The sequence below is a fragment of the Leuresthes tenuis genome, unplaced genomic scaffold, assembly GCF_036924035.1.
Source record: "Leuresthes tenuis unplaced genomic scaffold, fLeuTen1.0.hap1 SCAF_22, whole genome shotgun sequence".
NCBI lineage: Eukaryota > Metazoa > Chordata > Actinopteri > Atheriniformes > Atherinopsidae > Leuresthes > Leuresthes tenuis.
In genome coordinates, this window is record NW_027325376.1 from 1,498,826 (window position 1) to 1,511,531 (window position 12,706).

General features: G+C 45.9%; 1 protein-coding gene across 1 annotated transcript; it reads right to left on the reverse strand.

Moving 5' to 3' along the window:
• Positions 1–207: 207 nt before the first annotated feature.
• On the reverse strand, positions 208–12,645 carry LOC140281947 (nephronectin). The gene is made up of 13 exons (XM_072376469.1): positions 12,090–12,645; positions 11,149–11,246; positions 8,679–8,771; positions 6,305–6,424; positions 5,339–5,458; positions 5,123–5,257; positions 3,167–3,241; positions 2,183–3,082; positions 1,814–1,897; positions 1,604–1,702; positions 1,121–1,307; positions 947–1,031; positions 208–790 (listed from the first exon to the last, which is right to left on the reverse strand). The coding sequence occupies exons 1-13, from the start codon at positions 12,155–12,157 to the stop codon at positions 704–706; spliced, it is 2,151 nt and encodes a 716-aa protein (XP_072232570.1). The 5' UTR covers positions 12,158–12,645; the 3' UTR covers positions 208–703.
• Positions 12,646–12,706: the final 61 nt, after the last annotated feature.

Sequence of the window (12,706 nt, forward strand, 5' to 3'; positions counted from 1 at the left end):
AAAGTAAAAATGTGATATTCTGTTTGATTTGTGTTTTAATAAAAGTCTGAATGCAACATTTAAAAAGTTTTATTTTTAAAAAAACACATTAAACATGTAAATTTGGTTTAAGTTTAACATTTTTTGTTCCAGTTTGCTTCAGTCTCAGATCGGTGCTTCAGTTAGAAACATGATTTTTCCTTTCTGGACACCAGAAACAGCAAAAACAGAGTGAATATTTGTCTTATTTAGGTTCGTTAACATCTGACAGAGGAGCAGAGTTCAGTTTGAATGTTCAGGATCAACTTCTTTACTTTCTTCCTCATTTCTTCAGATCGGATTTCTGATCATTTTTAGATCTTTTCTGAATGATGCTCAGTTAATTACATGAATGCTGCCTGAACAAATGAACCGTTCATCATCATCATCGTTACCTGATGAAGGGGGGGGGGGGGGGAGCCTGTCTCAGTGGGAGGCAGGTGCAGCACTGGCTCTCAAATAATTCCTAAACTAATTTCCTGGTTTGGAGACAGGAAGTGACATCATAAAGGAGAGAATTTACGGCTCTCGGTCCTGTTGTGACCCGCAGGAACCTGAAGAACCGTTCTGAGGGAAGCTCCGTCAGCCTGAAGCTTCGTCACAAACCTCGTTAAAACCCAGCAGCACGCTGCGTTGGTCATGTGACCCGCGGGTCTGAGGATTAAATGTCCGCCCTGTGCTGATGTCATCGACACGCCCCCTTTCTCAGTGTGACATCATCAACTGCAATCTGTCCTTTTTGACCCTTCCTCCGCTCGACCTTCAGTAACACCTGCACACACACACACGCACACACACACACACACAGACACACACACACACACACAGACACACACACACACACACACACACACACACACACACATAATGACATCATCATCAACAACACAACCAACCAGAGAAAACTCAGTGTGTGTGTGAGACTCACCCTGTCCACAGAGTGTGTCGTCAAGGTAACCTGCGTTTGTCTCCAGCCGTGTCCACCTGTCCTGCTCCAGAGGGCGGGGCCATACCTGCAACAGCCAATCAGCAGGAAGCTGTCAGCGAGCCGCCTCCAGCAGCAGCTGACGTGTAAAAGCTGGGATCAGAACAGTTCTGGTACCTCTGATCTCGTCCCTTGTTCCTGACGAACAGCTGCAGCACGCCCACATGATGCCCCGTCAGCCAATGGGAGAAGGAGAAACACAGGTCGCCGTGGCTCCAGGGAGGGCCGATCTGGACGGCCAGTCGAGCGCCTCGAACGCTCCTCTGTCCCGTCTTCAACTCGGGGACAGACAGGTACTGCTCACCTGAGACCAACAGCATCATTTCATTTAGACTCCAAATACTGGGAGGTCGTATCCAAGGTGACGGATTAAGTCTGCCTCATACCAGACCTCAGAAAACTGTCAAATTATTAAGAAGCGCAGAATATGACACGAACAGCTGGAATAAACTCTGCTTTGTGCTAAATTACAGCGTGTGACGGCTGTTAAAACCAGTTTATTTTGATGCTGTGCAAAGAGCTCACGGCAACATGTCCGAACAGCTCAGACTGAGCACAGCCCACAGCTGCTTTCATCTCACACATTTATCTCCAGTTCACCTGCAGGAGTGTGCACGGTCTGCCAGTGTAGATCTCCCTCCCGCTCAGACATCCAGTCACAAATGCCGTGAAGGAAGGTGCAGTGCAGCACGCCGACCTCTGCAACACACACAGGGATGTTAGCTGTGTGCACGTGTTGCACGGCTGTAAAACAGCCTGAAACTGAGGCTGCAGAGTGATAGAATCCTTCTGTAAAACCACCAGACGCACCTGGGTCGTCTCTGGCGTCCTCGGCCGTGTTTCCCAGCTCGATGTCGAACTCCCACACCTGGTTGTGACCGGGCTGTCGAGGTACTGCCACGTGCACACGCACACGTGCACGCACACACACAGAATATGACACAATAACTCAGCTTTTCCAACTTATTTTGTCTGAGCATCAAAAACATTTAATGTACAACCAAGAGGACTAAAACCGCAGCATCAGAGAAGAAGAACGAGCAGCACAAACTAAGGCTGTTTTTATCAGAATATGATGAATTAATCAGTCATCTGATCAGCTTCTGATCAATAAACCGTCCCAGCTGCTGTGTGTGTGTGTGTGTGTGTGTGTGTGTGTGTGTGTGTGTGTGTCCTCACTGTGCACGTCTCCTCTCTGTTTGTGGGTCACATCCTTGTTGATCCTGTTGCTCACTGTGGTCGTTACCATGGAGGTGGTGGGCAGCATCGTGGTTGTCAGGGCAACAGTAAACATTGTAGTAGCAGCGGTCGTAGGTGGTGGTGGAGTTTCTGTTTCTGTAGTTGGAGGCAGAGCAGTGGATGGAGCAGCTGTGGATGGAGCAGCTGTGGATGGAGCAGCTGTAGTGGTTGGAGCAGCTGTGGATGGAGCAGCTGTGGATGGAGCAGCTGTGGATGGAGCAGCTGTAGTGGTTGGAGCAGCTGTGGATGGAGCAGCTGTGGATGGAGCAGCTGTAGTGGTTGGAGCAGCTGTGGTTGGAGCAGCTGTGGTTGGAGCAGCTGTGGATGGAGAAGCTGTGGATGGAGCAGCTGTGGATGGAGCAGCTGTGGATGGAGCAGCTGTGGTTGGAGCAGCTGTGGATGGAGCAGCTGTGGATGGAGCAGCTGAAGTGGTTGGAGCAGCTGTGGATGGAGCAGCTGTGGATGGAGCAGCTGTAGTGGTTGCAGGTACTGCAGAGGTAATTTTAGTTGTGGTGGTTGTTGGATCTGTGGGTGGAGATAGAGATCTGGTGGTGATGGCAGTGGTTGTAGCTGGAGGAGCTGCAGGTGTAGCAGGAGCAGTGGTTGTAGCTGGAGGAGCTGCAGGTGTAGCAGGAGCAGTGGTTGTAGCTGGAGGAGCTGCAGGTGTAGCAGGAGCAGTGGTTGTAGCTGGAGGAGCTGCAGGTGTAGCAGGAGCAGTGGTTGTAGTTGTAGCAGCTGCAGGTGTAGCAGGAGCAGCAGTCGTAGCAGCAGTGGTAGCAGCGGTGCTGATGGAGGTGGGGGTTCTGGGTCGCTGTGGCTCCAGAATCACTTTGGGGATGACTGAAAGTGGAAAAACCCACTCAGACTGAGGCGTGGCAGGAAAATCCTGCTGATGGTTAAAAGTTTGTGAAGAGGTGTTTTTACCTTTGCAGCCGCCATCTTTGCACCTGCACTTTGGAGAGAAAGGATTCAGGACGCAGAACGGCCGGGTGTCCTTATCTGGAGACAGAAACAACCTCTGATTCAACAGTTCAACTGCATTCAGAACAAAAGCTCATGTTCGGTGGCCCTGAAAGACTGTTATAAACAGCTCATAAACAGCTCATAAACAGCTCATAAACAGCTCATAAACAGCTTATAAACAGCTCATAAACAGCTCATAAACAGCTCATAAACAGCTTATAAACAGCTTATAAACAGCTTATAAACAGCTTATAAACAGCTCATAAACGGCTCATAAACAGCTTATAAACAGCTCATAAACAGCTTATAAACAGCTTATAAACAGCTTATAAACAGCTCATAAACAGCTCATAAACAGCTCATAAACAGCTTATAAACAGCTCATAAACAGCTTATAAACAGCTCATAAACAGCTCATAAACAGCTCATAAACAGCTCATAAACAGCTTATAAACAGCTTATAAACAGCTCATAAACAGCTCATAAACAGCTTATAAACAGCTTATAAACAGCTCATAAACAGCTTATAAACAGCTCATAAACAGCTCATAAACAGCTCATAAACAGCTTATAAACAGCTTATAAACAGCTCATAAACAGCTCATAAACAGCTTATAAACAGCTCATAAACAGCTTATAAACAGCTCATAAACAGCTTATAAACAGCTCATAAACAGCTTATAAACAGCTCATAAACAGCTTATAAACAGCTTATAAACAGCTTATAAACAGCTCATAAACAGCTCATAAACAGCTCATAAACAGCTTATAAACAGCTCATAAACAGCTCATAAACAGCTTATAAACAGCTTATAAACAGCTCATAAACAGCTCATAAACAGCTCATAAACAGCTTATAAACAGCTCATAAACAGCTCATAAACAGCTCATAAACAGCTTATAAACAGCTTATAAACAGCTCATAAACAGCTCATAAACAGCTCATAAACAGCTTATAAACAGCTCATAAACAGCTCATAAACAGCTCATAAACAGCTCATAAACAGCTCATAAACAGCTTATAAACAGCTCATAAACAGCTCATAAACAGCTCATAAACAGCTTATAAACAGCTCATAAACAGCTCATAAACAGCTTATAAACAGCTTATAAACAGCTCATAAACAGCTCATAAACAGCTCATAAACAGCTTATAAACAGCTTATAAACAGCTCATAAACAGCTTATAAACAGCTCATAAACAGCTTATAAACAGCTTATAAACAGCTCATAAACAGCTCATAAACAGCTTATAAACAGCTCATAAACAGCTTATAAACAGCTCATAAACAGCTTATAAACAGCTCATAAACAGCTTATAAACAGCTCATAAACAGCTCATAAACAGCTTATAAACAGCTTATAAACAGCTTATAAACAGCTCATAAACAGCTCATAAACAGCTTATAAACAGCTCATAAACAGCTCATAAACAGCTTATAAACAGCTTATAAACAGCTCATAAACAGCTCATAAACAGCTCATAAACAGCTTATAAACAGCTCATAAACAGCTCATAAACAGCTCATAAACAGCTCATAAACAGCTTATAAACAGCTCATAAACAGCTTATAAACAGCTCATAAACAGCTCATAAACAGCTCATAAACAGCTTATAAACAGCTCATAAACAGCTCATAAACAGCTTATAAACAGCTCATAAACAGCTCATAAACAGCTCATAAACAGCTCATAAACAGCTTATAAACAGCTCATAAACAGCTCATAAACAGCTCATAAACTCATAAATTGTTTGAACGGATGAAGCTTCAGGATCACTGAAACCTGGAATCATCTGGAACTTCCCACGTCGTTTAAAGACTAAATAAACTTGGCGTACGTAGATAAAAACATTAATTATGTGATGCTGGACGCCAGCTGGTCCAGAACACATCATCATCACCAGGTTAAACTCACCAATGCAGGTGTACCGCCCGTTGATGTACACGAGTCTGAAGCCCAGGTGGCATTTACAGATGAAGCTCCCAAACGTGTTCACGCACTTCCTGCGGCGAGGACACACCCCCCCGCCGGACGCACACTCGTCCACGTCTGCAGGGAGACACAGAAAGATGGAGGACAAAGGGCAAAGCTGCGTTTCATGGTCTGCCGAACACACGCACACACACTGACCCACACAGGTGCGTCTGTCCGGGCCCAGCCGTAACCCCGGAGACGGACAGGTGCACCGCACCTCTCCTTTGATGACCTCGCAGCCGTACTGACAGTTGGCATGGTAACAGGTTCTGACATCTGGAAAGGCAAAGACATACGAAGCATAGAGTGACTTTTCAGAGATGGTGATCAGAAGGTTCTGCTCACACCAGCGGACTCCTGGAAGGACTCCTGGAAGGACTCGGATCTGGGCTTTATCTGTGCTGGTTTCTTTTCTCTGGGTCAGTTCTTATTTGGGTTTCTGGGTTCTGTTGTATTCTTGTTTCCTGCCATCACTCCTCAGCTGTCTCGGTCCCATTCCCACGTCTCCTGGGACTCACTCACCTGTTTTCACTCAACCAACCCTATTCATAGCTATTTTCGGTTCTGCTGCCCCAGCAGCACCTTCAGTTGTTCACATGCAGCCACTTTGACCTTTGACCTGTAGTTTTGTTCTGAAATCATGAAACTGATTCACGTGGGCAACACAGAGGTGTTTTTACCAGCCGGGCTGTTCTTTGAAAAGCATAAAGGAGTCAAACAGCACCGGGAGGTGAGGCTGCTGCCAGGAATCAGCTGATCTGCAGCTAACGAGCAGCTCTGAGGTGGGCTTTAGGTAAATAATGGAGCTTTGTGTTTATACGTCTTACAGAATTTGTTTAGAAGCGGGTCGGGACCCATCTTTTTCAGCAACGTGTTCTGGTGGCTAAAGGTATAAACGGCACGCTGCTTTCTGCACTTTTCACATGTGATTTATAGGCATTTTGAGCTTTTTGCCTGCTAAATGTTTCGGGTCGGGCGTGGCAGAGGAGGTGCTGCACACGGTCCGTTAGGGTTGGAGGACAGGAGCGGGGGCAAAAACCCCGGCTTTTTCATGTGACCGGGCTGTGTGGGGGGGTCTGGTTCTGATGACTGCCTCCACACTAACAGAACCTGTGAACTCACTCCTGCAGCTGCCGTCCGGCTGCAGCATGTATCCGTCCAGGCAGTAGCACTTGTAGCTGCCCGGCGTGTTCATGCAGCGGTGCTTACAGGGCCGCGGCTTCAGGCCGCACTCGTTCAGGTCTGAAACACACACACAGAACAGGGGGGGGGATCAAACATTAGCCTGGGAGCTCCATTTCTGTGTTTTCACTCAAACCAACTCACAGGATTAACCTTTGATTTCAGCCTTCAGCCACCAGGAGCGTTTTAAGTGTGTGTGTGTACCTGCATTACTCATGTTATGGGGACTTTAATCAGCTTATAGGCTCCTACTGTCAGGATGAACCTTCCAGAGGTATTTTAATGTAAACACCCCCAGTTTAAGGCTGTGGATGTGTCCCCAGTGGTGCAGCGCAGGGTTTAAACCTTTGTGATGAGGGGAGCTGCTGCCGGTCACGTCAGGTTTAAGTTCAGGAATGCATTCTGTTAATGAGTGTCCTCAGAGAGATGGTACTGCAAACATGTGTGTGTGTTTGAAGCCATATGCTGTTTAAAGTCAGGATATGAGTCATAATGAAGCCTCTAATCAGAAGTTTGTGTGTAGGTGGGTGGAGCCGCCCTGCGAGGCGCTGAACTATGCTTAGAAACGGCGGTCTGCGTGTGTCTGAGTGTGTGTTTTGGGGGTCTTCAGGTAAAACACGCCCTCACAGGTCAAACAAGCATGACAGGAATGTGTGTGTCTCCTTTCTCTGAGGCATGATGGGAAATTAAATCTGTGTGAGACCGCAGGGAGCAGCAGAACCAGTCGCACATTGAAGGCACATCTGGACCGGTTCAGTCCAGATGTGAGGAGGTCTCACTCCTACTGTTATATCAGGACACTTTTAATCCAACTCCTGACCCTCAGAGGTCTCACTCCTACTGTTATATCAGGACACTTTTAATCCAACTCCTGACCCTCAGAGGTCTCACTCCTACTGTTATATCAGGACACTTTTAATCCAACTCCTGACCCTCAGAGGTCTCACTCCTACTGTTATATCAGGACACTTTTAATCCAACTCCTGACCCTCAGAGGTCTCACTCCTACTGTTACATCAGGACACTTTTAATCCAACTCCTGACCCTCGGAGGTCTCACTCCTACTGTTACATCAGGACACTTTTAATCCAACTCCTGACCCTCGGAGGTCTCACTCCTACTGTTATATCAGGACACTTTTAATCCAACTCCTGACCCTCAGAGGTCTCACTCCTACTGTTACATCAGGACACTTTTAATCCAACTCCTGACCCTCAGAGGTCTCACTCCTACTGTTATATCAGGAGACTTTTAATCCAACTCCTGACCCTCAGAGGTCTCACTCCTACTGTTACATCAGGACACTTTTAATCCAACTCCTGACCCTCAGAGGTCTCACTCCTACTGTTACATCAGGACACTTTTAATCCAACTCCTGACCCTCAGAGGTCTCACTCCTACTGTTACATCAGGACACTTTTAATCCAACTCCTGACCCTCAGAGGTCTCACTCCTACTGTTATATCGGGACACTTTTAATCCAACTCCTGACCCTCAGAGGTCTCACTCCTACTGTTATATCGGGACACTTTTAATCCAACTCCTGACCCTCGGAGGTCTCACTCCTACTGTTATATCGGGACACTTTTAATCCAACTCCTGACCCTCGGAGGTCTCACTCCTACTGTTATATCGGGACACTTTTAATCCAACTCCTGACCCTCAGAGGTCTCACTCCTACTGTTATATCAGGACACTTTTAATCCAACTCCTGACCCTCAGAGGTCTCACTCCTACTGTTATATCGGGACACTTTTAATCCAACTCCTGACCCTCGGAGGTCTCACTCCTACTGTTATATCGGGACACTTTTAATCCAACTCCTGACCCTCGGAGGTCTCACTCCTACTGTTATATCGGGACACTTTTAATCCAACTCCTGACCCTCGGAGGTCTCACTCCTACTGTTATATCGGGACACTTTTAATCCAACTCCTGACCCTCAGAGGTCTCACTCCTACTGTTATATCGGGACACTTTTAATCCAACTCCTGACCCTCAGAGGTCTCACTCCTACTGTTATATCGGGACACTTTTAATCCAACTCCTGACCCTCAGAGGTCTCACTCCTACTGTTATATCGGGACACTTTTAATCCAACTCCTGACCCTCAGAGGTCTCACTCCTACTGTTACATCAGGACACTTTTAATCCAACTCCTGACCCTCAGAGGTCTCACTCCTACTGTTATATCAGGACACTTTTAATCCAACTCCTGACCCTCAGAGGTCTCACTCCTACTGTTATATCAGGACACTTTTAATCCAACTCCTGACCCTCAGAAGTCTGCAGCTGAAGCCTTGTCTCAGGTTACCTTGGTTACAGGCTTTGCCGGCGTATCCTGGGTGACATTTACATCTGTCCGGTCCGACGCACTGTCCGTGTTTACAGCCCTGCTGACAGTGAGCTGCACACACACACACACACACACACACACACACACACACACACACACACACACACACACACACACACACACACACACACACACACACACACACACACACACACACACACACACACACACACACACACACACACACACACACACACACACACACACACACACACACACACACACACACACACACAGGTGTTAACATACATGTGACAGCTTAATCATGTTTGGACACGTCACGCTCGCTGGCTGCAGATCAGTTCCTGGGAGCCAACACAAAGCTGCCCGTGTTTTACACGTTTTAGTCCATTAACTACGAACCCAAACAGATTCCAGAATAATCCTTTAGGCTGATTTCACTGTTTCCCAGCAGCCGCGGGTTTCAGATAAATAATCCTTCAGTCAACATTCAGATGTGCTGACAGAGAACAATGGTGGAAACTAAAAGACTAAAAGCTTCCTGAACGTCTTAATAACTGCAAACATATAGAATAACTGTTTATTCCATCAGCCTGTGGCTCTGATCACATCATCCGGTTGGTTTCTACACACAAACATTTATGTGAATGGAAGGATTTCAGTGTTTTGCATCATTTTGTGTGAAAAAGATCACAGCAAAGCTGTCTTTGAACATCAAAGCTCAGGAGCAGCCGATACCTTCATGTTAATATTTACATTTACAGACTTAAAATGTGCTGCAGATTAAACAGCGACCTCAAAGGTCACCTCAGGTCAGAAAAGCTGCAAATAAACAAAGAAATGTGACCATTCTTACATTTACTTTGACTTTAATTTCCTCACAGGCTAAATAACCCGACATGTCCTGTTGTGTCTCATTTCAAACATCATTTTTCAGACCTGCAACACTTTGTCACGTTTCCTTCTGCCAACACTTCATTTAATCTGAGAACAAACATCATTTCTACACCTCAGACCTGCAACACTTTGTCACGTTTCCTTCTGCCAACACTTCATTTAATCTGATAACAAACATCATTTCTACACCTCAGACCTGCAACACTTTGTCACGTTTCCTTCTGCCAACACTTCATTTAATCTGATAACAAACATCATTTCTACACCTCAGACCTGCAACACTTTGTAACGTTTCCTTCTGCCAACACTTCATTTAATCTGAGAACAAACATCTTTTCTACACCTCAGACCTGCAGCATCCCATAAAGTCAGTGAACCTTTTCCCACTTTGTTTCCTTCTGCCAACACTTAAAGCCGTTCTGACTCTGAGGAAACCAGGTGATGCAGAGTTCCAGCTGTTATTTTGTCCCATTCCTCCTTAAACAGGTCTTAAGGTGTGCAGCAGTGCGGGGGGGTGGTTGTTTCTCTGCTGGGGACAGGTCAGGACTGCAGGCAGCCAGTCCAGCACCCGTACCTCTTCTTCCTCAGCCAGGCCTTTGGACTGTGGCAGAATGTGGTTTTCCATGGTCTGCTTGAACAATGCTGGGACGTCCCAGGAAAAGATGTGGCCTTGAAGGCAGCATATGTTGCTGTAAAATCTCAGTGAGCTTTTCTGCATTAATGCTGCCGTCACAGAAGTGGAAATGAGCTTTGCCCCCTGATCCAACCCCATACCATCACAGAGCCTGGCTGCAGGGACTGGTTGCTGACAGCAGGCTGGATGCTGCTTTTGCTCTTTGCTCCATTTCTTCCACCAAAGATGTGGAATACTGATGGGTCTGACCACAGCACACGTTTCCACCGTGTGACGGTCCATCCCAGACGCCTCCGAGCCCAGAGAAGTGGACGAGGTTAACATCAGGCTTCTTTCCTGCACAGTAAAGCTTGTGAATGGAACTCTGTATTGTAGTGCTGGACAAAGGTTTCCACAGTAATCCCTTGTCCAGGTGCTTCTATCAGCTGCTGATGAATAGTCCAGATTAGGGTTGTTTACACACTGAAATTCCTCCAGATTCCTTGAATAGTTTAATGAGAAATACACAAACTCTTTCTGAACCTTTTAACCTTTCATGACTTCTTGACATCACCTGTTGAACTAACAACCTTTATTCATTTCATTATAAGCTTTAAATTGCTCATTTACCATCTTTTAAACGTGTTGCAGGCCTGAAATACAAAAATGGAAGTATGTTTCCACAATAAATGAACAATAAAGGAACTATTTAGGGGTTCAAACTGTCTGCAATGACATAAAAGTCAAAGTAAATGTAAGAATCGCTGCATTTCTTTCATCTTATGCGGATTTTTCATATGTTTTGTGGTGTGGGGTTGTAAAACTAACCAATCGCCTGGCTGGAACAGTGCAATTAAACTAAGAATATCCTGATCAATCGATAATAAACGGACTAAAACAACCACCTCCACCTGGGCTGCTCAGGATGTGTGTGTGTGTGCTTTTTAATGTCCTCACGTTGACAGCGTCCCCGGTCCATCTGAGTCCAGCCCCAGCAGCACTCCACGCTGTTGCCATAGCGACAGAGACCGTCGGACAGCGCCTGGTCCGCCCAGCTGCAGCAACACAAACAAACAAACAAACAAACAGCGTGTTTCTGTTTTCTTACGCAGCTGGAAGATCAAAACGCAAAGAAAGGAGGGATTAGATGAGCTTCCTGTGGACAGCAGGAACCGCTGGAGGCGATTGATCAGGAAACGCTCCTTCATGGCGGCAGCCAGCGAGCTGCAGACTGTTTGGTTTGTGTCTGCTGTGCCGGCTCAGACCGGCTGAGGAGTCCATACGTTCTCCTGTTTCCCCGAGCCTGTCCCAACATGAATTATATCAGCCGGAGACGAGGGGAGGGTGGCGTCCTCCTCCTTTTCCACTCCCTCTGCATACTTTCTATCTTTCCATCACATTTTCCCTTATTATTACTCCCTCTTGGCTGTTTTTTACTGCTGACACACTTGACTTTTATCCCCCCCGAGCCTCATACATATCATCCTGAATTACAGAAATATTTACAGTGTTCCTCATGTCAGCCTTTACAATGTTCAGCCTTATCTCCTCATAAGATCATTTTTAGCTCCGACACACAGCTAAACAAATAAAAAATACACATCTGAACAGATTAAACCACCTGGTGCACATGTGAAGGTAGAATTATCAACAATATACATCAATCTGTACATCTATAAACCTGTTAGAAGTTCTAGTTACTGTTAAGAAGCAAACTTTAATAAAAATATCTGATTATTATAGTCTTAAATATGAGATATAATTATTATAAAGTCACATTAGTGATAAAACTAGTTTAAAACTAGGTTCAGATGAGAAAACTGCGTGAAAACGCTTCATATAATCATGTTAAAGGTAACTACATGAACTTTGACACCGTGAAATAAAGTCTGAGTTACCTGTCATAGTCCAAATGCTGACACCGGGTCAGTAAACAGAACCAGGACACAAGAACCAGGCTCAGCATCCTGCTCCCGCTTTAAACCGGGACGAAACCGCCTGACTTCCAAACTAAAATCCACTTTAGTCACGGATTCTGAACCAGAGACAGCATGAGGAGGAGGTTGAGTATCAGAGGTACAAAATCCGTATTTCAGACGTTGGAAAACTTGCCGTTAACGGTTTAAATCTACTTTTCGGGTGTAAAAACCCGTTAAATCTTCCTCTTCTGTCACAGAAGCGTTAAAACGAACCGATCACGACACGAAGCGACGGTTAATGTCGGGAAAAACTCGATTTCAAGGTTAAAATGCGGATAAAAAGCCGTAAAAAGCTCCTGTTCGCTCCAACTCGGGCCGTTCTTTGACCCTGCGCGCGCTCAAGTGCTGTCCTCGCGCACTCTGAGACTGGAGTAACGGATGGAGTCGCGTGCCGGTCGACGGGCAGCCGAGAGACAACAGGAAGTTTGTCGCGCGATTTAAACACTTTTCTTTCTCATCCTCACGCGCACACTCGCTCCGCGCCGCAGCCAGCTGAAGTTCGCGCACGCGCATGCGTGTTTATTCCACGCGTGTTG

Coding starts and splice junctions, on each gene's coding strand:
- LOC140281947 (XM_072376469.1), bottom strand. CDS start 12,157: ATGCTGAGCCTGGTTCTTGTGTCCTGGTTCTGTTTACTGACCCGGTGT. Junction 5,459..6,304: donor GCCGGACGGCAGCTGCAGGA/GTGAGTTCACAG, acceptor TTGCCTTTCCAG/ATGTCAGAACCTGTTACCAT. Junction 1,703..1,813: donor GGACGCCAGAGACGACCCAG/GTGCGTCTGGTG, acceptor TGTGTGTTGCAG/AGGTCGGCGTGCTGCACTGC.